General features: G+C 35.7%; 1 protein-coding gene across 4 annotated transcripts in view; it reads left to right on the top strand.

Annotated features, from left to right (window-relative positions):
• Positions 1-26,253, top strand: part of Atp11c (ATPase phospholipid transporting 11C) — a 179,564-nt gene that overhangs the window by 76,993 nt on the left and 76,318 nt on the right. For all 4 annotated transcript variants that reach the window (XM_027433416.2, XM_027433414.2, XM_027433415.2 and 1 more), the window contains exons 3-12: positions 4,715-4,804; positions 7,598-7,678; positions 9,862-9,969; positions 17,169-17,297; positions 19,432-19,535; positions 21,956-22,006; positions 23,421-23,485; positions 23,809-23,890; positions 24,876-25,026; positions 25,661-25,858. In XM_027433416.2, the coding sequence (XP_027289217.1) occupies positions 4,715-4,804; positions 7,598-7,678; positions 9,862-9,969; positions 17,169-17,297; positions 19,432-19,535; positions 21,956-22,006; positions 23,421-23,485; positions 23,809-23,890; positions 24,876-25,026; positions 25,661-25,858 (1,059 nt within the window). The remainder of the gene's footprint in view (positions 1-4,714; positions 4,805-7,597; positions 7,679-9,861; positions 9,970-17,168; positions 17,298-19,431; positions 19,536-21,955; positions 22,007-23,420; positions 23,486-23,808; positions 23,891-24,875; positions 25,027-25,660; positions 25,859-26,253) is intronic.

Below are 26,253 nucleotides of genomic sequence, written 5' to 3' on the forward strand. Positions count from 1 at the left end.
CCCATACTCCAGGCCCAAATCAAGTAAATCTCAAAGCCTTCAGTCTCTTAGTTCAAATTCATTTCAACTTCCCTACTTTATACATTGGGAGCTTTATTTGATAGATTTGGTTTTAAATTCTTTTAGAAAATAGATATTTGAGGCAGTAACACAACTTTTTCATATAGTATCAGTTTTAGAAGCCATGTGTGTGTACCAACTAACAAAAAAGTGAAAATACTCTCTGTAAAAAATATTTGCAAGTCTGGAGAGATGGCTCAACAGTTAAGAGCACTGGTTGCTCTTCAAGAGTTCAATTCCCTGCACCCAAATAGTGGTTTACAACCTGATTAGAATGCATGGAATCTAATGTCCTCTTACAGTGTTCACACATGCAGACAAAACACCAATACACATAACGCCCATACCTAAATAAATGTAAAAAATTAAAAAAAAACTAAAACCTAAGTGGCTGGGTGAGAGATTTTAGTCTAGTGGTGGTAGTGCATACCTTTAATCCCAAAACTCAAGAGGAAGAGGCAGGAAGATCTCTGTGAGTTCCAGGCCTTCCTGGCCAACAGAGCAAGTTCCAGGACAGCCAGGGCCACACAGAGAAACACTGTCTGGAAAAACAAAACAAAAGTTGCAGTGCTGGTATTTTTGTGTAGAAACAGTTAAACATGTTTTTAAATATTTGGGCTGGCTTTTAACCTTATAGTTCCATATTAAAATAGTATAAAGGGGGACTAGACAGGCAGCTCAACAGGGACTTCAAATTCCTCTTCTGGCCTCCATAAGCAACACACACACACACACACACACACACACACACACACACACACACACACACCCCACACCGCAAAAATACTTATATACACAAAATTTAAGTAAATTATTTCTAAAAATAGCATAAGTATTTATTTACTCAATCCTCTAGGCAAGAACTTAGGACAGAAAAATCCATTTTCATCACTGTGTTTAAACAGCTACTATTTACACTTTTATCCTGTGATTGGCACTGTTTTTGGTTTGTAACAGCAGACCAAGTCTGAGAGTCCAGTTTTTAGATAAACAAATTTTTTTTTGTTTTTTCGAGACTGGGTTTCTCTGTATAGCTTTGGAGCCTATCCTGGCACTCGCTCTGAAGACCAGACTGGCTTCGAATTCACAGAGATCGCCTGCTTCCGTCTCCCGAGCACAGGGATTAAAGGCGTATACCACCAATGCCCGGCAAACAATTAAATTTTAGTTAACTTCATATATGTGTCTGTAGTTCCATTTTGCTTCTAATTAGAAAACTTTTAAAAAAGAATTCTCTTAAATCTGTCATAAAATACTGGTTTTAGTATATATGATAGATGATTTTATCTTAATTTACCTTTGTTTTTTTTTTTTTTTTGAGGCAGGGTTTCTCTCTGTGTAGCCCTGACTGGCCTAGAACACTCTGTAGACCAGGCTGGCCTTGAATTTAGAGATTCTCCTGATTGCTGGGATTAAAGGCATGCAACACCACCACCTGGCTCTTAATTTGCCTTTTAATGTAATCAGTGATTTAAATGTCCAGTGCACAAATTTTACTCTTGATTTCTTGATTTAAAAGTCTCAGTGGTGACTTAACAAGTGTACTCCTAGGACTTGGTAGGCCAAAACAGGAGGATTGCCCTGATTTTGAGATTAGCCTGGGCTATATGTAGTATGAAATCCTGCCTGAAACAAACTTACAAACATCCTTCTGTTTCTTGCCAAACACCATGCCAATATTTTGTTTTTTGTTTTTTGTTTTTCAAGACAGGTTTTCTCTGTGACTTTGGAGGCTGTCCTGGAAACTAGCTCTTGTAGACCAGGCTAGTCTCGAACTCACAGAGATCCACCTGCTTCTGCCTCCCAAGTGCTGGGATCAAAGGCCTGCACCACCATCACCCAGCTGCCAAGATATTATAGTAAGCGAAGGTACAACATCCTGAGGTCTTGGCTCATACCGTGATAAAGAAGCAGTAGTTTCCAATGAAAGGCCTAAGCAAAGTTCTTAAGGAAAAAGTCGATCTGGTTAAGTAAAACAGTAATGAGACAGGGAATGCATGTATTTCAGTGGCATAGCTATGTAAAGACCTGATTTGAATCCCGAGCATTGCAAAACAACAGCAGTAGCCTAACAGAACCAGATCCAAAAGAAGTTCCCTTTGATCTGTTAATATTACCCCAATCAGGACATTTAAGTGGCCTTAATGCTTATCTGTTTAATTATTTAAAAAATGTTTAGTTTGAGAACAGAAGGTCAGTGTTCCAGAAGTTCAGCATTAGCAGCTTATTAGAGTTTAGCTTTTATTTATTAATTTACTTAGAATTGATGAGGCAGTGAAATGCCAATTTTGGATTATATTGTTTTCAAAGTTACTGTATTGATGGTTTTAAATGCTTATCATTTTATCACCAGAAAATTTGAGAATATCACAAAAAATGTGGACTTCCTCTCAAATCATATCCATCCATGCTTAGTTAGCACTTCAGTTTTTGATTGGTTGGTTGGCTGGCAGAGACTCATTATGTAGTGCAGGCATATTTGAAACTCATAGAGGTCTGGCTGCCTCTGACCCTCAGTGATGGGCTTAAAGGTGGCCCTGGCATTCTTCATATACTATTTTTAAAGACTTATTTTATGGGTGTTTTGCCTCTGTGTGTGTGTGTGTGTGTGTGTGTGTGTGTGTGTGTGTGTGTGTGTGTGTACTATATACATGCATGCTTGGTGCCTCCTGACAGTCCGAGGAGGACATGATATGGTTGTGAGTCATTTTGTGGGTTCTGGGAACTGAGCCCTGGTCCTGTGCAAGAACAGGTGTTCTGAACCTCTGAGCCATGTCCCAATTCCCTGGTCTTCTCTGACGTACTTTTTTGGACCCCAGAATTATTTTTCAGTTAGCTGTTGATTGTTATCTTAGTTTGCTTTCTATTACTGTGATAAAACATCATGAGCAAAGGAACTTTGAGGGGAAAGGATTTCCTTCACTGTACAGTTGATCATCATGAAGGGAAGTCAGGGCATAAAAGCAAGGCAGGAATCTGGAGGCAGGTATTGGAGACTTTGGAGGAATGCTGCTAAGGGCCTTTTCCTCCTAGAGTTCTCCGTTTGCTTTCTTATAGAGACCATGACCACCTGCCCTGGAATGCCATTACCCATAGGCTTCCTTAAAGGGCATTCTGATGGGGACATTTTCTCACCTGTGGTTCCCTCTTGTCAGGTTATTCTAGCTTGTGTCAAGTTGACAAGAAAACAATACAGCACAGTTGTACTGTAGCTATTTACCTCCATTTTTGCTTACTCTTGAGATTCTCTGAACTTTAAGAGCTCCTATGCCTTCTTTAAAGGAGGTATTAGGGGCCAACAAAATGGCTCAGGTAGTAAAAGGGGCTTTCATTGAAGTCTGGCAACCAGAGGTTTCTACCTGGGCCATGCATAAAGCTTTGCAAGGAGAGAGATCCTGCACAAAATTATCATCTGCCCCCAACATGCACACCATAGCACCTTCACCCCCCCACTCACAAAATAAATACAGAAAATTGTTGAAAATACATTTTAAAAGCTTGAAAGCTATTTAGCAATAAATTCACATATACTCTGTCATGCTCTTTTTTTTTCTCTGTCATGCTCTTAAAGTTTGACTTTCCAGTCAATTTATCAATGGATATCAAGATATGCAAATGATTGGGATAGAGACTTTTCAAGTATAAATTTAGACTTTTACCTTAAAAGAATTTTTTTTCATTCTGGTTTCTAGTCTTCTGTGTTATGACATGTCCTACTTATGTTGATTTTTAAACGGCCCAATCATTGAGCTTAAAGCATTAATAAGAAATTACATGTTGTGTATTTGCTCAGATTGTGTGTATACCTTTTCATCTATGTATACATTCTCGGCTGTCATGAAGATAGGTGTTAATGATAGAGACAAAATTTTATCACTGAAAATCATCTGAACTCTGTGATCAGCCCAAGCCAAGAGAACTAATATGCTCATTCATTCATCCAAATAACTTACCTATAACAGAAACTGTTAGAAGGAAACTGAACAGCCTACTTCTGCAGGAGTCATTGCCTATTGAGGGGAAATCAGTTCAGGGTCTTAAAAACAGACCATCATTCCAATGAAAGTATCTTGACAAAGTAAAACTTTACTTTTGATCAGAAAACTGAAACTACTCACAAAAGTGGAATAGCGATGGTGACTGTGTCTTTTTCCCATTGGTTGGGGTCTGACCTCATAATCGTTTATAAATGACCCATTTAAGTTTAATTAAAAGAGTTGCAACTCAGCAAACAAAAGTTTTACTCAGTCAGGTTAGGAGATTAAAACATTTGCATACAGGTTTTACAAAATGGGAGAGATAAAATGATGTAACTCTTTAATGGTAAACAAAGGTTTGACAGTGTTTTCAGAAGAAGCTAATATTTAATGTTTTTATAGTAATGAATGCTGTCAAAGTTCATGTAATATGATATAAGAGCATATAGCAAGGAATCTGTTTTAGATTGGGTTGGAGAAATTAAAAATGCAGGACTTTTTCAGGGGTGCTTCATTTATGAAAAGAATGTATTCTATTCCTCTAAATATATGCTGTTGTAACAATAACATATGGTGCGTATTTTCAATTGTTGGATATGCTAAATGCTACTTTATATGACAATAAGTTTTTTCAAGTATCTTTTCCAATAATACTTTTGGTTCAACCTCTTTTATAGTATACACTTTGGAATTTCCTCCCAAAGAATTTGTTTGAACAGTTTAGAAGAATTGCAAATTTTTATTTTCTCATCATTTTCCTTGTACAGGTAAGAACTCCATGAACTGACACTTAAACATGGAGAAATTTGGTGGTTTCAATTTATAGTTTTAAGTTGTCCTGTGACTGAAAAAATGTGATTATTATTTTTAAGTAGAAATATGTTTTTGACTTCAAGAATTTTATGGTGTTTTAGGTTTCTAAAGTTATATTAGAAATAAGATTTTATTATTGTTTAATTTTTCATGGATTTCATATCTTTATCTTAAATATATATTGTATAACAACCTGATGATTTTGGTATATATCAAAATTAAAATAGTTTAACAGTTTTACTTTGTTAAACACCAGGGTGTGTGTGTGCATGTGCGTGTGCGTGGTGGGGGAGGATAGTGTTTATTCATCTTATACTTTCGTATCAGTTCATTATTGAAGAAGTCAGGACAGGAACTCAAACAGCACAGAAACCTGGAAGCAGAAACTGATGCACAGGCCATGGAGGAATGCTGACTACTGCCTGGCTTCCTCATCCTGCTTTCTTATAGAACACAGAATCTGGGTCTCCACCCGCATCTATCACTAATTAAGAAAATTCCCTCCAGCTGGATCTTAGGAGGAATTTTTCCCATTAGAGGCTTTCTCCTATCTGATGACTCTAACTTGTGTCAAGTTGACATAAAACGAGCTTGTACCCTGTCTCAAAAAACCAAAAAGAAGAAGAAGAAGAAGAAGAAGAAGAAGAAGAAGAAGAAGAAGAAGAAGAAGAAGAAGAAGAAGAAGAAGAAGAAGAAGGAAAAAAGAAAACAAAACCAGTCCAGCTCAGTTTCCAAAATAATGTGACTAAATGTATGTACCACCAGGCCTAGGCTTTTCCCCATTCATTCTAAGAAACTTTGTTATTTTGTTTTAAAGATGTGAGTTAGACTAGACTGTAGTTCATCCAAAAGTTCATCAGCAGTTCAACAGTGAATAATTTTAAGGTAATGCAGAAGAGGTATGTCAAAAAAAAAATAAAAATTCAGGCTGGAGAGATGGTTCCACAGTTAAAAGTACTGGCTATTCTTGCAGAAGATGCAGGCTGAGTCCCAGTATCCATGTGGTGACTCATCCAGGTTAATCACCAGTTTTAGTCTGTTTGAACACTTACTACTTTTCTTCCTGATTACCCCTTTCTCTCTGCCTTATTCACAGTAGTGAATCAATCTGCTTTTCAGTGTTCCTTTTACTGTTTGGTATTTTAAATTTTAGTCATTTTAAATAATACCTTACACCTTTAAGTGTATAGACTATTAAATTTTTTTTCCTTCACTTACTACTTTAATGATACCCCTTCATCTTTTTAAAAGAAACCAAAAAAATGCCAATAAGTCGACATTGAATGCTTTTGTTTGTATACTCTGAGGCTTTGACTAAATGGCAATATAATTCAGTTGGGACAGAATATAGAAAAGAGTCAATTGCAGTTGTAAATGATGAAATGTTTAGAAAGGCACTCTTGTATCCATAGTCAGATGTTTAAAACTACACCAATTCTGTTTGCAAGAATCATTCAGTTTATTAAAGAGATCATTTAATTAAGTTCATTTAAGCAAATATATGCTGACCAACTACAGTGTGTTATACAGTAGTCCCCAAAACAAAATAAGATCAAAATACCCATAAGGAATTTATATTAAAGTTGTGAAGAGTCATGTATTCACTTAACTCAAGAATAGATTGAAGGGGCTTCAAAAGTACACACCCGAACTGAAGGGTAGAAGAGGTCTACATGACAGGAATAGAGAGCAGGTTGCATAAAGGCATACACCTTGTAAAAGTCTAAAAGTCGTATATGTATTTCTTTGTGTCAGTGTGAGAGTGGTCCTGGCTGGAGGCTGGAGATGGTAGTGCAATTTGAAGACAGATTGTAGCCACTACCCCATCCCCCACAAAAAAATCTAGTTCTCCTTCCATGTTTCTTATTTTGGCAAATAACAGCAACATTCACCCAGGCATGCTAACCAAACAGTTACACGATATCTGCAACCGATAGTTACAGCTCATTACTTACCAGTCCTTCCATTTTTCTTCCTGAGTATCTCCAGTGCTTCTTTCCACGTCTGTTATTTCTACCCTAATGCAAGCCATCATCTTTCGCTTGGAATACAGCAACAGCCTCCCAAGTAAACTCCTGTCCTCCATTCTTACTCTTACAAAGTGTTTGTTGAAAATACATTTTCATGTTACCTTTCCCTGTGTAAACTTTTCAGATTCCCCACTGCAGAATGAATAATCAAAAGTCAACAGCTTTCCCTGCACAGTTTGACTCATGCCTGCCTCTTTAACACTATCTCACACCACACTCTTTTGGCAATGTTTTTGTTTTGCTTTGTTTTATTTCTTGTACAAGTGTCACTTTCCCTTTTGGAAGAGAGACTTTGTGTATATTGTCCATTATAGCTGAAAGCCTCCTTTGAGATAGTTAACTCCTAACTACCCCATAGATCATCAGCATCTGTACACTGGTTTTAATGTATTATTTTCCTTGTAAGCCTTAAGCTATGTGAAAGCAAAGACTTTTTTTCTTTTTTTTAAGAAAGATTTCTAGCAGCTAGATGGTAGAATACTTTTCAGCCATTAGCTGATAAACCAGTGCATATTTCAAGAAAGGAGATCATCTAATCTGATATGAAAACTAGTACTGAATTTTCTTAAATTAACTGTTGTATAGATTATTTTGTTGTAATTAAAGTTAGTATTCATCTCATTAATGGAATGTATTTTGTTTCAAATTATTGCAACATGTAAATACTACATATGAGTTAATGGCTAATTTTATTTTCAATTTAATTTGTTTACCTAGGTCACAGTGGACACACCAACCAGCCCAGTTACTAGTGGACTTCCACTTTTCTTTGTTATAACTGTTACAGCAATCAAACAGGTAAATTTCTTAAATTATACCTGTCCTTTAATGCAAGCAGGTGTTAATTTTCTTGTAAATTTTCTAGTTTACTTACTCTTTTCCTTTTCAATATCTATGTGTATGAGGTATAAACATAAGTGGGATTTTACTGCTCATTAATTATTCTAATGTGGTATGTCTTAAGATTTCCAATTCCAATGAATTGTTGTTGTTGTTGCCTATGGCACAGAACTTAAGAACACAAATACTTGAATTTCATTATCATCAGTAATACTGTGGAGGGGAATGATGAGTAGGGGAGACTTTCTTGTCAGAGCCAATAAGCTGCCACAGATTATGATGTTATTGTCTTTAAAATATTTTGAACATTTTATGTGTTAGTACCTCTAAAATTGTCCAAATGAAATTGAAAATATCAACAGAAAACTTTAAGTGAGGTGTGGGTTAACTGTATAGGAAAAGACCACATGATCTGCTTATTTGCAGACACATTTTTAGACAGTACCTATCAACATGCTTTCTGAAAGTACCTTAAGGACGCTTGTAGATTGCAGGAACAAGGTTACCTTTCTGCCTGGAGTTATTTGATCTTCTCTCTTGCGTATCAGGAATTATACAAATAGTTTTATCATGTATTTCATTGCTAAATAAAGACTGGGAATGTTCTTTCCCTTTGGCTATTTAGATATTTTTTGAATATCATAAATTTTTAGTTCTAAATATAACATGCAGGGTTTTCAAAGGACTTTACTGATGCATTCTGTGCCCAGTAATAGTTCATGTTATGACCTTCCTTTCTTCATCAGCATCAGAATGTACCCTATGAAATGATAGCCTAGTGTTTTCATAAAGAGGGACAGCATAGGAATGAGGAGAAAAAGAGGGAGAGGAGAGAAAAAGCAACCAAGGGATTTTTTTTTCAAACAGATCTATTTGAAAAGACACAGATATTACAATGAGGGAAAAAAGCATTGGCTATAAAAAGAGGAGGTCATGTTTAAATGAACATCCTGCTTCCTTAGCTCTGTTAGCTTAAATCTATTCCACACAAAAAGCCCAAAGGGAAATGAAACATTAAATCTCTCTGATTACTTTTTCATTCTAGAAACAAACACCAATTTCTGTTTTGTTTAATCATTATGTCAGTGGAGAATTTAATTGTTTTCTCTACAATATGTAAATCTCTGGCAAAACAATTTCAAATTTTCCTACTTTCTGCATGAGAAGAATTGCATTTCTAAGTGATTAGTTTTATCAGAAAATAAAATATCAGAACAATTATTTTTTTCAAATTAAAAGTAGAAACATCTGCTGGGGAGATAACTCACTATTTAAGAGCTCTGGCTTCCTTTCCAGAGAACCCAGTTTCTATTCCCAGCACCCTTGTAGCGGCACACAGCCATCTATAACTCTAGTTCCAGGGCATCTGACACCCTGTTCTTGCCTCCCCAGTCACTGTACACACATGGTACACAGTTCTACATGAAGACAAAATACCAGTACACATAAAATAAACAAATCAATCTTCCCAACAAAGTAGAAGTAGCTATGATGTTCCTTAATTCTTCAGACATGGGCTGGAGAGATGGCTCAGAGGTTAAGAGCACTGGCTGTTCTTCCAGAGGTCCTGATTTCAATTCCCAGCAACCACATGGTGACTCACAACCATCCGTTATAAGATCTGGTACCCTCTTCTGGTGTGCAGATATACATGGAAGCAGAATGTTGTATATATAATAAATAAATAAATAAAATTAAAAAAATTCTTCAGACATATATTAAAGACAACATAGAGCACTACAGGAATAAGTCATAGTTTTTCACAATGAAGAATCTTATACCTGGTTTGTCTTTAATATATAGCTCAAGAATTAAAGAATTCTATAACACAATAAAGCTATTTGCCTAAGGAGTATGTTTAAAGTGAGCCTCAGATTTCCTTTTTCTTAATTTTTTTTGTTTGGTTGGTTGGTTTTGTTTGGTTTTTCGAGACAGGGTTTCTTTGTGTACCTTTGGAGCCTGTCCTGGCACTCGCTCTGGAGACCAGGCTGGCCTCAAACTCACAGAGATCCACCTGTCTCTGCCTCCCACGTGCTGGGATTAAAGGCGTGCAACAATATATTTATAATTGTATCTATGGCATTCTGTGTTGAAATTAACATTATAAAGTTATAAATATAATAATTTTCTTATCTTTATAGGGATATGAAGATTGGCTTAGACACAGAGCTGATAATGAAGTTAACAAAAGCATTGTTTACATTATTGAAAATGCAAAACGAGTGAGAAAAGAAAGTGAAAAAATCAAGGTATTATTTTACTAGATCACTCCTTTTAAAACAACTCTTAATGGTGTGTGTATGTGCACACACAATCTTATGCCATGGAACATGTGTGGAGTTCAGAGAACAAATTTCTGGAATCAGTTCCCTCCTTCTGACATGAGCTCTGTGGTTCAGAATCAAGTCATCATGCTTACACACCAAGCACTTTTACCCTTTGAACCATCTCACTGTCCCTCACTCAAGATAACTTCAGTCATGCATGATAAAATTGTACATTTGAAAGTATACAAATCAGGGTAGTAACTGTGCAGCCATTTAATCCCAATACTCAGGAGGCAGAGGCAGGCAGATCTCTGTGAGTTCTGGGCCAGCTTGGTCTATATACTAAGTTCTAGAACAGCCAGGGGTACACAGAGAAACCCCATCTCAAAAAAAAAGGAAAGTATATGAATCAGCATCATTTAGTTTCACAATGTTATATAACCACCATCATTATTTACTTCACCAGAAAAGGAAACTCCATAATCATTACACATTATTTCTTCTACACAAGACTGTCAACACTAACCTTTCTCGATGAATTTACAGTTTTAATATTTTACATGAATGAAATCATCCACTACATGAACTGTGTATTTTCCATCTTTCAGAATATTTTTAAAATCCATTTGTGTTTTAGCATGTATCAATAATTCATTTCTTTTGATGGTTGGATGATAATATAGTCTATGTGTAAAACACTTTTTCCTTATTCACTAGCTAATGTTTCTGTTGGGGAAAGCTATAGATATTGCTGTTCTGAACATTCAAGGACAAGTTTTTGTTTGAATATCAGTTTTCAATTGTTTTGGGTATGTGTCTGGGTTGAGAATTGCTGATCTTATGGTAATTTTAATGAACTACAGAACTGTTTTTACACAAAGGGTGTACTGTTTATATTTTCAGAGCAAGGTGATATTCATATTTTATTTGAATTAATCATTGTTTGCTTCCTCTACCAAATAAGATCCCTGCCAGATGACATTTAGATTTTACCACATCAAACGTTTTTGGTTACCAGTAGATTTTTTAAAATAATGAACAGTGCTGTTTAGAACAGGTTTATGTTCACAGTAAAATGTAACAAAGTATAGCTATATAGCCAATGCTCTGCCACACAAGCACCTTTTTTTATTAGGAACATCAGTAAAACTCCTGGCACATAAAATTTACTTTACATTAGTGTTCACTCTTAGTTCTGTGCATTCTATGAGGTTTGACAAAAACATTACATGTGTTTAACCTTGTAAAATCATATAGGATAATTTCACTGTCTCTAAAAAAATCTGTTTTGCCTCATTATTCTTCATTTTCCCTTAATCTTTGAAGTCACTGGTCCATTTACAACTACATGCATTTGCATTTTCCAGAATATTATATTGTAGAAACCATACCAAAACTATTCCATATATAGCCATTTTTTAAAATTTTGACTTCTTTAACTTTGTATACATTTAAGTTTCCTCCATGTTTTTTCATGGCTTGATAGCTTATTTCTTTTTAGTGATGTGAAATTAATTTTTCTGAATGTACCAGTTTACTTGATTATCTACCTTCTAGAGAAGGAACATATTTTACTCCTTCCAATTTTGTCACTTTTGAATAAAGTTGCTGCAAGCATTCAAATATAGGTTTTTATGTGGATTCAAGTTTTCACTTCATTAGATGTCATATCTTTATATGTAGATTAGTAGTGTATGGTTTCTGAAATAGGCCTGCTCTGCTCCTGTCAGACCTTTAGTGTTTGGTATTTGGGTCAGTCTAGTCAGGAGTTAGGTATTATTATTATTATTATTACTATTATTATTATTATTATTATTATTATTATTATTATCTTTTTGTTTGGTTTTTCGAGACAGGGTTTCTCTGTGGCTTTGGAGGCTTGTCCTGGAACTAGCTCTGTAGACCAGGCTGGTCTTAAACTCACAGAGATCCGCCTGCCTCTGGCTCCCGAGTGCTGGGATTAAAGGCCTGTATCACCAACACCCCGCAATTATTGTTATCTTAATACACTACTGGGCTTTACATTCTTTTGAAAGATTGATTGCAGTTATCCTGCGTTTTGTGTTGGACCTGGGGTGCTAGTGTTTTTTTCTAATGTTACTTTTCCACCATCTTCCTTTAACATATTCTAGATGGCCTGACTAACAACAGTAGATGCCTCTTTCCATTGCCTTGCTTCTCTCTCAAAACAGTATACTGCTGTTTTTATTTGTTACTCACTATGAAACTCCAGATAGGAACAGAGTAATTTATTCATTCTCCTGTACCAATCTCAACATTGGCCAAGCACTATGCACCTGAGTTTTATACAGTATAGTACTTTTCTAGTCTTACAGTTCCATCTCTCATGGTACTCAGCTCCTTGGTATAAATTGGCTTCCTATCTTATCTCATGCAGCAGCTTGCTTGCATTTTCTTTCTTCTGCCTCTTCCCTACCTTTGCCCTAGATGTAAATCAGCTTTTTGCTTCCTATAAGAGAAGGGTCCATGATACTGGCATGCCTTGTGCCTGCCTGTCTCCCCATAGCAGCTAATCACTCCTATGGCTGATCAGTAAAGATGGTCCTGTTAGTTCCTCACACCTTCTCATGAGCACAGTGGGAGCCTGTGGAAAAGAGCTGAGAAATGGTGCACTCATAACTCTCAAGCTTGTGTTGATTCTAAACTGTCATAGTAGCTTATACCTAGCCTTTAAGAATTGCTTAAAGGAGATAGTCAATTGAGGCTACATATCCACTATTGTTAGGAGTCTTAGCAGGAGTCATCCTTGTAGATTTGTAGGAGTTTCCCTTGCACCAGGTTTCTACCTGACCCCAAAATGGTCCCCATTACACAATTGTCACGAGAGAGCTTCCTTCTGTAACTAATGGAGGCAGATGCAGAGATCCATAGCCAAGCACTGGGCTGAGCTCTGGTAATCCTTAAGTCAACGGGTAGGTAGGGGGTCAATGTCATTATAAGGGAACCCACAGAGACAACTAACCTGGGCTCATAAGAGCTCAGACACTGGACTGACAGCTAAGAAGCCCACATGGGACTGACCTAGGCCCTCTACATATGTGTGAACGTTGTATAGCTTGGTCTACTTGTAGGACTCCTAGCGGTGGGAGTGAAGTCTGTCTCTGACACTTTAGTTGGCTTTTGGGAACCTGTTCCCATGCTGCGTTGCCTCGCCCAGCCTTTACGCAGAAGGAGGAGCTTAGTCCTATCTCAACTTGATGTGTATGCCATGCTTTGTTGACTACCATGGGAGGCCTTCCCTTTTCTGTACAGAAACAGAGGAGGAGTTTATTGAGAGAAGGGAATGGGAGCAGAGGAGCGTAAGTTAACTTTTCTGTCCCACCACTCATATCCCAAACAACCATACAGAGACTTATTATTAATTACAAATGTTGGGCCTAAAGCTCAGTTTATTATTAACTAGCTCTTCTAACTTAAATTAACCCATATATCTTATCTATGCTCTGCCATGTGGCTTGGTACCTTTTCTGAGTATGACAAGTTCATCTCCTGCTTTCTCTGCATCTCCTTATGACTCCCCAGACTGCCCTTCTCCTCCCCATCATTTTCTCTGCCCTGAGAATCCTGGTCATTTAGCTTTTTTGTTAAACCAATCACGGTGACATATATTCACACAATGTAAAGGAATATTCCACAGAGGAGGGAGGGGAACTGTGTTCTGGATGTAAAATAAATGAATAATTTAATTAATTAAAAAAATAATTTATTGAAGGGCCAGTGAGATAGCTAAGTGAGTAAAGGCATCTGCTACCATGTTTGATGATCTAAGTTCAGTTCCAAAGATCCACATGGTAGAAGAGGAGATCTGACTCCCAAAAGTTTTCATCTGACCTCCAAGTATTAACTGTGGTTGTGCGCACATGCATCATATACATGCAATAAGTTAATTAAAATATAAAAAATTATTTAAAAATTGTTGTTGATTCTAGTGTTAGAGACTTGTAATCTCTGACAGTCGGGATGCAGAGACCTCACATGTTTAAGTCCTTCCTGCCCTAAACAGTGCAAGTTCAAGAACATGTTGGGCAACTTATTGATCTCTTAATGTCTGTACTACTTATAGTGCTCATAGTTTAGTTGTAGAAACTTGCCCATCATACATAAAGCCCTAGTGAGTATGCTATTTCTGCTGCTCTACTTTGTTCATTTGTTTGTTGGTTTCTTTTCTTATTAATCACTTTTATGATAGTCAGTTTTATGGTAGTAAATTGTTTATGATCTAGTAAAGCCTCTGAAGACCAGAATGCATAACCAGCCACACTAGTCAGCCATAGAGACCAGGGTCAGGAGACAGAGGCAGATGGATCTCTGTGAGTTCAAGGCCACCTAGGACTACATGAGAATAAGTCAGTCTAAAAGAGATGCAGAGCTCATGCCTTTAATCCCAGCAGTAGCGAGGTATATAAGGAAACAGCAGGGTCTCAGAGCTGACATTCATTCTCCAGTCACAGTGGGGACAGGAAGGCAGTTAGTTTCCAGCCACTTTGAGGTCAGGATCATCCCAGGCTTAGTAGAGATATGAATGCTCTAGTGGGTGGCTACTTTGCTTTTCTGATCTTCAGCTTGAACTCCAATATCTGTCTCTGGGTTTTTGTTATTCCTGTTACACATTTTTCCTCATGTGTTCCCTTGGTATTATAAAACAGGTCATCTGGGGCTGAAGATGGTTAAGAGCACTGATTGTTCTTCCAGGGGACCCTGGTTTGATTCCCAGCATTCACATGGTAGCTCACAACCATCTATAACTCCAATCTCAGGGAATCTAATGCCCCATTCTGGCTTGTGGGCACTGCACATGTGCTTTACTCAGGAATCAGATTGGGGTTAGAGCCTGAAAGATCAGCAAAGCAGAAAAGCCACTAGTCCTCCCTGCCTGCTTTGTTCCTTCTTTCAAACAGAGAGCCAGATCCCTTTCCACCCTGCCTTACTACTTCCTCTCCTATCTGTCCTCCACCTTCCAAAATGTCTGTGGTTAATTTTGGTCAGCTAGTGGCTAACTCTGCCCTCTGACTCCAAGCAAGCTTTATTTGTAGAACACTAACAAAATATCACACAATATTACATAGCCACCAATGAAGGGAAAGCTAATAGTACCTTTTGTATCAGAGAGACACACTCTCTCTCTCTCTCTCTCTCTCTCTCTCTATATATATATATATATATATATATATAATATATATATATTTGCATGTGTATGTGGTATACATGGATGTATATTGTGGTGTTCATGTAAAGAGATCAAAGGAAAAATTGTAGGACTCAGTTCTCTCCTACTATGTGGGTCCTAGGGATTGAACTGGGGCCATTGCATTTGGTAGTAAGTGTCTTTGCCTGATGAGCCATCTTGCCAGCTCCCTTTAAAAATGATAAGAGAGACTGGAGAGATGACTCAGAGGTTAAGAACAATTGCTACTCTTGCAGATTACCTGGGATCCATTCCTAACTCCCACATAGCTCTTCACAATTATCCTTCACTCTACTTCAGAGGTTCTGACACCCTCTTCTGGTCTCTGCAATCACCAGACATGCATGCAGTGCACCTACATACATGTATGCAAAACACAGATACACATTTATTGAAATGTTTTTAAATGATAAATAGAAACAAACTATGAGTTGATTGAGTCATTCTCTTTCCTTAACAGTTGCCTTCTCCTTTGGCTTCAGGGTAAAGCCTAAATTCCTTAGCCTGCCTGGCCTATCCCATTGTGGTATTTCTTCTGTATATTTAAGTATAGCTATTGTTATATCATAACCTAAGCATTTATGTAACTGTGGAAGGAAACATTTGAAAAATAAAGTAATATTTAAAAATAATTTAATTATAATTTTTCATTCTGGCACTCTTGGATATTTATTTATATTAACAAAGACAATCATTTTTCCATTTGAATAGGCCTAAAATCCATACCATAATATCCCAAATCATACTACAAAAATAAAAGAATTTCATATATTAGTTGAGCATTCACCGTCAGTGTATCCAGGTCAATGTGACAGGCTTTGACTTCTGTGAATGTGACTTGCATTCTATGATCATCAGTTGCCTCTCTTTACCTCTCCTGTATGTTCAGCCCTCTGATGAACTTAAAAATATTGTTTTGTAGATTGTTTATAGTGTATTTATGATTAGTGGTAATAGTCTTATAGATTTTTGAGTTTTTTTTTTAAGTTTTGTTTTAAAAAAAAACAGGGTCTTTTTCTCTGTAGTTTGTCATGGAAATTGTTGGGAAGTGTTATCTGAAGACTTTCTTATGTCTTTCTCAAGAAATATACTCTGGTATTCTCAATTTGTGAATAAAATGGTTACATTGCATTAATAAGTATTATTGATACCCATCAGATAGTTAATATGTGCATATTACTTAATGTTTTGCTTGTTTCACAATTTTAAACATCAGTCTTCTGTAATCATTGGAATCATCTAAGACATTTACCTGAGGTTATATTATTTAGTAACAAAGCTGGGACATGAACTCAGGTTTAAAAGTCTTCACTTTTATGCATTGTTCTCTGCATCATTGAATTGTTCAAGATTTCATCTCTTAAGTTTTTCTTTTACTTGGGTTCAGGATGCTTGATGATAAGAGATTCTTGTTGTTATATTAACTGGTTCTTTGATGGACGAATTCTTGGAAAGCTGACCTAAGAACACCCTCTCCCCGCCAATTATGAGGAAAATTGATACTTTTCTCAAATAGCTGAAGTAGTTTGAACACTAAAGAAGGAACCCAATAATCATAACTGCTGGCAAAATATGATAAAATATATGTGGTTCAAAGTGAAAATGTGGAGGACTCTGGTCATGAAATAAGTAACCTGAAACCTATAGATTTTCTAGCTTCATTCTTGAAATGACAGTAGAAATTCTTATTACATATCAGTTTCAGGAATATCAGAGAACACAGAACACATAGATGTCAGAATTACTTACTACACAACAGTGCTAAGATACTTTGAAAGCATCCTCAGTCCTTATGACCTTAAAGAGGATTCTGAATGTTCAGTAATAGCCATTCATTTCTTTGCATGTGGTGTAGAATGCTAAGATACTCCCAAAGTCTTAAATCTGTAGATGTCTCTTAGTAAAGTTTTAGCTTTAATGTGTGGTATACAGAATGATTTGTTTAGAATTTAAAATATTTATCCTGTTATTTTAGGTTGGTGATGTAGTAGAAGTACAGGCAGATGAAACCTTTCCCTGTGATCTTATTCTTCTGTCATCCTGCACAACTGATGGAACCTGTTATGTCACTACAGCCAGTCTTGATGGTGAATCTAATTGCAAGGTAATGAGACTTAAATCTGACTTGAGCATTTTATTCTAAGAATGGTTAATGTGACAGTACTGTCTGCTAATACTCTTTAATCCTTTACCTCAGTTTTACCATTCATGTAAGTATATTTATATTTAGAGACAGTGGTTATGTAACTGTATTCGAGCTTCTAAGTAAACACCCACCTTGGAGAATAGGTTTACATTGGGAAGGGGTAGAGAACCATGCCCTAACAAAAAGCCATCACAATTTTTATAGCACCACTCTAATATTGATAAAATTCAATTAACATGTTAGTTAGGCTTTTTTTGTTGTTGTACTTAGGACTGAATTCTTGGCTCATTACATACACAGTAGAGCTACTACTGAGCTATTTTTCACCCTATGTTTTTATAAATGAGAATACTTGTGAGCTAAAACTATATAACTACAAAAACAACTTTAAGTATTGTAACTTTATAATTCATTTATTTTTATTTTTAGAGGGTGGCATATTTTTGTTTCAAAGATTTATTCTGGGTCTGGAGAAATAGTACTATAGTTAAGAGGACTGACTGCTCTTCTGGAGGAAATGGGTGCAGTTCCTAGAACCTAAATAATAGCTGAAAGCCAGCTCCAATTCCAGTTCCAGGGAATCCAACTCCCTGACCTGCTTTGGCATGCCCTGATCTGCTCAGACACTAGACACAAAAGTGGTACACAGATGTACATATAGCCAAAACACCAATGAAAATAAATATAGCTTTTCCTGTGATATAGCTAGTTTAATGTGGAGTAATTTGATTACATGATTTAATACCTTAGGATATACTTTAATCAATGTGTTATTTATTGTAACTAGGAGGAGTTTTAAGTATGTTATAGCCAACTTAATCAAAATAGATGATAATTTTACTCTGCTGGTACTTTCTAACAAAGCCAGTTTTTGGATGTTGTGATCCAGTTTTCCACAGGGCATAAAGACTTATTCTTTCTATGCTGCATTGAAGGAGTAATTCTGGTTCAGTGTGGTGCACATGCCTTTAATCCCAGAACTTGAGAGACAGAGACAAATAAATCTCTGAGTTTGAGGCCAGCATGATCTACATAGGGGATTCTGGACCAGTACTGCATCGTAGTAATACTAATTAATGAGCTCACATCCAGGCATATCTTTGGGGAGGTCTCCTATTTCTTTCCCTGTGGAGTTAAGGAATAGGACTCAGAATGTGAAATAAAAGCTTTGCTTGTTACTGTTTACTGATTTTGTGTGTCAAGCACATGACACCAAATTACTGGTGTCTTATCTGCTCAAAAACTGAGTTATATTTTTAGGAATTAGCAAGATAGAGAAATCTACCTAAAGATTCTCTAACATTGAAAATACTGTTTAGAGGAAGAAAATTTTCGGTGTTCTTTTATTCATTAAATGGCAATAAGTCAGAAGTCAGGTAACAGTTTTAAATGTAAAGCAAGAAGTTCTCTAATATCCCTAAAGACTGTGTCAACAGCTTTCCCTTGTGCATAGGTAGTGTAATACTTGAATCTTCATTAACATTTGTTCACAGTAAATAGGATCATTGGAGCTTGTCTTGCATTACGGATCAATTAAGAGCATGATATATATATATATATATATATATATATATATATATATGTGTGTGTGTGTGTGTGTGTGTGTGTGTGTGTGTGTGTGTGTGGAATATCATAATCATTGAATATAAGACATTATCTTTCTATTCCTATATAAAATATGCCCATATTGAACAGTTTCAAAAAATCTCTAAACTGTTTATGTAATAAAACCATTAATGTTTCTTTTCAAATCTTGGTTTTATATATAAGAAAAAATATATTAAAATCTTCAGGGGGATTTCACATAATTATATGCAAACTACAAATGTAATATATGCTCCAGTGTCAGTGCAAAGGAAAGTTTTTGTTTTTCTTTTACCTTTGAAATCCTTTTGGAGCAGGTTGACTTAGTTATTTGTAATGTATTTTAAGAATGGTATCCTGCGATTCATTTGGTGTAAAATATCCATCAACATTTGTAATGTTCTGCTTAACCCTCTTACTCTAAAATGTGCTGTTTCTGAAATCAGTTGGCTATACAGTTATAAAAAAGAAATAACTTTATATTTTATTATTTTGTGCTTTCATATAGACACATTATGCAGTCCGAGATACCATTGCACTGTGTACAGCCGAATCCATTGATAACCTCCGAGCAACAATTGAATGTGAACAGCCTCAGCCTGACCTCTACAAGTAAGCACCTTGTTTAACTTTATGGCTGTCTGTTGGCTCTGCTTCTTTTTTGCCACCAGTATAGCAAAGAAACACCCACTACTTACTTGCCAGTCTACTCTTGCATATATTTTTATGAGCTGTTCTTCCTCCTGGAAAGGAAATGAATCAAATCAGCATTGCTCACTACCAGCCTGAGATAATTCATTATGGGCCCAGGCATCCTATGTTTTCTTTTCTTTATGTTACTTGTAAACATGGCTATCAGTTTTTTTTAGATTGTTACCCCAAGCATCATCTATTAGACTAATGGAGTTCCCAGAGTTAATTAAAACAAAAATAAACCTTTTGCATCTTACCCAACATGAAACAAGAAAGAGGATACGGGACAATGCAATTAGTAAGCACAGCATCTTTCTTATTAATGATTATGATGAACTGAAGATTGCAATAGGCCATTTGTTGTTCACAATAAGCCATTAAGTTCAAGGACAATTAAAATATGGTATGTTTTCTTCTGGCTCATGGATGTGTGTTTTCTGATTAACATGCATTGTGGATTGTCAAAGAGCTTGTCATTAGCTTCTAGGACTGGTTAGTTTAATTAGGGTATGGTACTGCTGAGGGGGTAGCAATCGTTTTTAATTAATTTCATTCTCTACCACTGTTGCAGGGAACATTCACTATACAGGCAAACCATCATGCTCATTCATGTTGCTGGTCACAATGGAGGACCAAATGGCTGGATTTGGTTTACTCAAAATATGGCACAGTAAAGAAATACATCCTACTATGAGAATGTTGACCCCACCCCACATACACACACACTTCATTCCTTGTTTCCTCTTTCTCTTTTTTATGTTTACCTTGATACTAAGAGCTAGAGCCACAAGCAAAAAAAAAAAAAAGCAAAAACAAAAACAAAAAAACTTTCTCCATCTTCAAGGAACTCAATAAACAAAGAATATTAGCCGTTAAAGCTAAGCTTACAGTACATTAATAAAGATGTATGTGAAGTCCATGAAATCACAGAAGAGGGAGTGGCTTATTCTACCTGAGAATATGTGTATATGTTACAATATGATACACACACATCTATACATACACATATATATCTGCATATTTATAAGGGAAAACCCCAGATTTTACAGTAGCCTTTAGGGTAGGCAAGATTATTCTAATTTACCTAAGTTGAATCCCTACAGTGTGACTTCAGAATGTCAAGTATTTCTACCACTTTGATCACTTGTACTGTATTTATGAAATTTACTTACCTTTCCTAGGGCAAAGAATATGCCTTTTCAGTTTATTGTATCTTCAGCATCTATTTAGTTCAGTTCTTTCACAATTAACATAAAGTGAATGGATAGAGCTTCCTATTTTGTATATAAAAATGTTAAAACTGAGGCACTACAGAGGTAACTCAGTGATTAAGAGCATGCATAACACACACATACATTAGACTCCTCATAACCACTTATAGATACAGGGGGTCTGATGCCTCCGGCTACTTTGTGCACATTCATTCACATGCACAAACACAAAGATACACTTAGCTTCATACAATTAAAAATAAATAAGTTTTTAAAAGAAGGCATGGATTTTGAGGGGTAGGGATGTGGATAGGGAGAAATTGCAGGGGTAAATACTATCAAAATACAATACATTGTATGAAATTCTCAAGAATTAAAATATATTGAAAATCTAAATGTTTTAAAGGTATGTGAACTATATAATATATTATAGTAAAACTATTTTCTATAAAGAAAACACTATAATGCAAATTACAAAGTAAGTATGGAAGTATTGTTAAGGAGGGGTTAGGCCTTTTTATCCTACTTTGCAAAAATGTAGGTTACCTTGTGTCTGGCCATATTAAGTGCTTGGATCAGATCAATTGCCATATACAAACATTTTTAATGTGACATAGTCAAGTGCTCCTTGTCTGTAATTCCTAAAAGTTGGACCTGAGATTAGCCATACCATATCAATTGAAAATCTGACACTGAACCTTAAGGATAGGACCCAGAAGTCTATTTTAAAAAGCTTCTTTCCACACCTGTAATTCATAAGCAGGCTCATATGTAAAAACCACTGAACTAATCATTTTGAAAATTGTGTATAGTATCAGAAAGCATTCTTCACATGTATCTAAATTAAAAGCCATGTTATTTATAAAAAGATATATAAGGTTCTTTGTATATACCAAGTAGAACTTCAGTTAATTTTAAATGATTTTTATACTCTTACAGTTTATAATATTATTTAAAGGTTGTATTTAAATGGTATATAATTTATTATTTCAATGTAACTATTTTCCAGAAGCATCACAGAATTTTAAATCCATTCCTTTTTTTTTCATTATTTGTAATCTGAAGCATTTCCAATTACTGGTATTTGAATTTTCACTTGTTACTATGTTTTGTTTTTGTTTTTAACAGGTTTGTTGGGCGAATCAGTATCTATAGTAATAGTGTTGAGGCTGTTGCCAGGTTAGTTTGTTACTCCTTTTATTTATCCTTTTGGAAGGAGGGATATATCTCTTTTCAACCCACTAAAATAGTCAAATGCCTTTCCTTAAATTAAGTACAAAGAAGATAACTAAGTAACCTTGTGATTAGTCTGGTTGTGGTGGTAAGGTCTCATTCTATTGGGCAGGAGATTATTATTGAAATAATGTATAGCATTTCCAAAAGAAGAGAGCTCATGGTGTAACAGGAAAATAAAAATCCAGAGCCTGATAAGGGGTTTAAGGTGAAGATCAGGGAAGCAAAGCAGCCAGCAACTGGCTCTTACCTCTACTAAGCTGAAATGACAATCCTGTGCTCACCAAGCCTCAGACTGCAATCCCAGACTGCTATGCTCTCCTAAATGTGGCTGGAGACAAATTCTCTCTTGAAACACTGTGCTTCTTCCTTTTCTACCTCTCAAATCCTGGGATTAAAGGCATGGGATCCCAAGAGCTGAGATCTCCTTTGTTAAATCACACCATTGGACTAGCCAAATGTTCAACCAATAAAGACACTTGCCATGAAAGCCTAGTTATCCTGAGTCCAATCCCCAGAATCCACTTTAAAGGAGAAAGATCTTACTCCATAAAGTTATCCTCTGATCAATTCACATACATACCCTGTGGCATATGCACCCACATAACCACAATATATATATATATTATATATATATATATATATATATATATATATATATAAGTTTTAGTTTAAAAATAAAGAACAGAGCTCTATACCTGTTGACTGCTTTTCCAAACCTGTTGTAGACATTACATTGCATATTTTTCCTTGATTGTATAGTGGCTGACAAGGTTAAAAATAAAGTTGGAAAATAGTGGTTTATGGGAGAATAATTAAGGGTCTAGGCAGTAAGGAAAATGCTAGAAGAATTACGTGGACCTAAATAAAATTTACGGTTAATCATGTACGAGGCAATTCATACAAACAGGATGCTTTCTTTCCTCTTTTATCATGAAGTTTATTGTCTCAGCTTTTTCACTTTGCCTTAATCTTCCAAGTCAGGCTTATTCTATACAAAGATGTCATTGTATTTTTGCAGCTTGGCATTTTCCTTCCCAGTCTTTTATCTGTGACCCTCTATTTCTCAATTCTTCTAGATCTTGTCTTGCTGTGTATAATAACTCATAATTTTTGGTCCTTCTGTGCATTTCTTTACCTTTGCATATTGCTGGCTTCTCCTTACTATGCTTCCATCTGGCTGTACCCTCAAGTCACTTCAGATGGAGGGATCATTCTGCTTATCCTAGGGAGTAAGCATATGGTAGAAATAGTTACATTCTGAACCCCTTTTAGATAGATGTGTCTCAGGGCAAAATCTGTTCCCAGCATGGATGATATTGTACACTGTTTCAATAAACTGTGCTTATTTTTCTTTTAGGTCTTTGGGACCTGAAAATCTTTTGCTGAAAGGAGCTACACTTAAAAATACCAAGAAGATATATGGTGAACAACTTTAAAAATATGCTGTTAAAATGAGTTTCATAAAGCCTATGAATAAATAGTGCATGTTTAAAAGTGAATATGGCAGATACCGCTCCTTTATTATCAATGTATACTTATGTGTTCATAATTTACAAGATAATAAACTAACATGAATGATACTTTTTACAATTTAAATTTTAATATAAGTGATATATCAGCTAATGAGTAGAAAGACTTACAACTCATACCATATAGACTGAAGAATTCACAGAACCAAACAGGTAAGAGATTGGCTAACAGATTTACCTATAACCAGGTTGTTATTCTATTCTGCTATTCTTTAGGAGTTGCTGTTTACACTGGGATGGAAACCAAAATGGCTTTGAACTACCAAGGGAAATCTCAGAAACGTTCTGCTGTCGAAAAGTTAGTATGTGCCACAATTTTAAGTCATTATTGATTGAAATAGTTACTTCTTCAGTAACTGCAAATAGCAATACAGAAATTCATTATCCACAATAATAACCGCTACCATTTTAAGCACTTGATTTTGTTCCTGAAATGGTCCTCACTGATTTCTGTTTGATTTGATTCAATCCTCTGAATAATACTATGATGTAATTTATGTTAGACTTTTTCAACTATACAGATGAAAAGGTTTCCAAGATAATGAATTAATTAAGCTTGTAAAGGTTTAAGTGGCACCATTTACCTAAACTGTAAATTCATTTCCCTTTGTTACTGAATTTGGGGTCCTTTAGTTGGTATGTGCAAGTTGGTTTTACAATGTTGTTCTAGTAGACCATGGATTGGTACCTGGTAGATCATTAAGGCAGGTGCCACTACCAGGGGTTTCTCTGTTTTAATTTTATGTGGTTATTTATGTGTGTGTTTTAAACTAGTGACATGAACCGAGAATGATCTTGATTTTTGTGATCATAGGTACCATCATGCCAGACACTCTTCTTTCTTTATAGGCATGGATATGACTGATTGTACCTTATCCAGAACACTACTTTAAAATAATGCTAAAAGAATATATGCTGAGTTTCACATTTGCTATTCTACCTTCAGTTTGAAATGTTTAGTCTTCTGGGCAGAAGATACAAACTATACTTTCCATAGAGGTTAAGTAGGTACAGACATATGGATATGTCTGTTTCCACATATTTTAAAAAGGTGTGTTTGACAAGGTAGACATTGTACCTTGGGGAACATTAGTGATCAATAAACAGTTCAGGGCTAGATTTTCCATTTTGCCATTTAACAAAGGTTCTTACGGACAATTTGGGGTGTGATTACTATAACACATACAGGAGAATCTTTAGATTAGTTAAGATTAAACTAAAAATTAAACAATTTATATTTTGTTTATGCATGAAGTAATTGGACATAATATCTTATTTTTCAGATCTATTAATGCCTTCTTGATTGTTTATTTATTTATCTTACTGACCAAAGCTGCAGTATGCACAACTCTAAAGTATGTTTGGCAAAGTACCCCATACAATGATGAACCTTGGTATAACCAAAAGACTCAAAAGGAACGGGAAACTTTTAAGGTAATTAAATTGCTATGAGAAGTGTTAACTCTTTAGTAACTAGCCATTTTTTACTAAACCACTGCTCAGAAAAAAAGTGACCTTTGGACTTAGATTTAATTTTATTGCTTACCTTATACATGTCTATGCTTGTTTTTAACTCAAAGACTGGAAAAAATAATGAGCTTTCAAGCATTTGAATTCAACATAAACTTAAACAGTATCTACATATAAACTTTGAATATTCCCATCTACATGTGGGAGGAACTTAGAACTTAATCAGGTGAAAAAGTATTAAAGTGAAAATTCAGTGTTCTAAAATGTTCTTTGTTTGATTGTTTCTTTTGAGACATGGTTTCTCTGTATAATAGTCCTGACTGTCTGGAACTTGCTCTGTATGCCAGGCTCCCCTTGAACTTCGAGGTCTACCTGCTTCTGCCTTCTGAGGACTGGGATTAAAAGCATACACCACCACTACCCAACCTAAAATATGCTTAATACTAGTAATTTTGACTATAAGGATATAGTGTTATTAGGAAATTATTTATATTAATTTTGTGTTAAGCATTGGAAGTAAAAGAAAGCCACTTTATATTGTATTCATCTGAAGAGGCTGGCTGTGAATCAAATTAACATGAACCATCTCTTATTTTAGGTTTTGAAAATGTTCACCGACTTTTTATCATTCATGGTTCTCTTCAACTTTATTATTCCTGTCTCCATGTATGTCACAGTAGAAATGCAGAAATTCTTAGGCTCATTTTTTATTTCATGGGATAAAGACTTTTTTGATGAAGAAATTAATGAAGGAGCCTTGGTTAACACATCAGACCTTAATGAAGAACTTGGTCAGGTGAGAACACAGATTTTTGCTTGAATTAGTACAGTAAAAACATTTTCTAGTCTGGAATACCAATATATTTAACTATCTTAGTTAGGGTCTCTATTGCTATGAAGACATACTATAACCACTGCACTTCTTTCACAGGAAAACATTTCATTGGGGCTAGCTTACAGTCTCAGAGATTTAGTCTACTGTCTTCATGGTGGGAAACATGGACATGGTGCTAGAAAGGAGCTGTGAATTCTACATCTTGATCAACAGGCAGCAGAAGTGAATGCTACACTAGGTATAGCTTGAACATATGAGACTGCAAAGCGTTGCTCCAATGTGACACACTGACTCCAGGATTTCCACACCAACTCCAACAAGGCCATACTTCCCAATAGTGCTACTACCTATGGACC

This window comes from Cricetulus griseus, chromosome X (genome assembly GCF_003668045.3).
Source record: "Cricetulus griseus strain 17A/GY chromosome X, alternate assembly CriGri-PICRH-1.0, whole genome shotgun sequence".
NCBI lineage: Eukaryota > Metazoa > Chordata > Mammalia > Rodentia > Cricetidae > Cricetulus > Cricetulus griseus.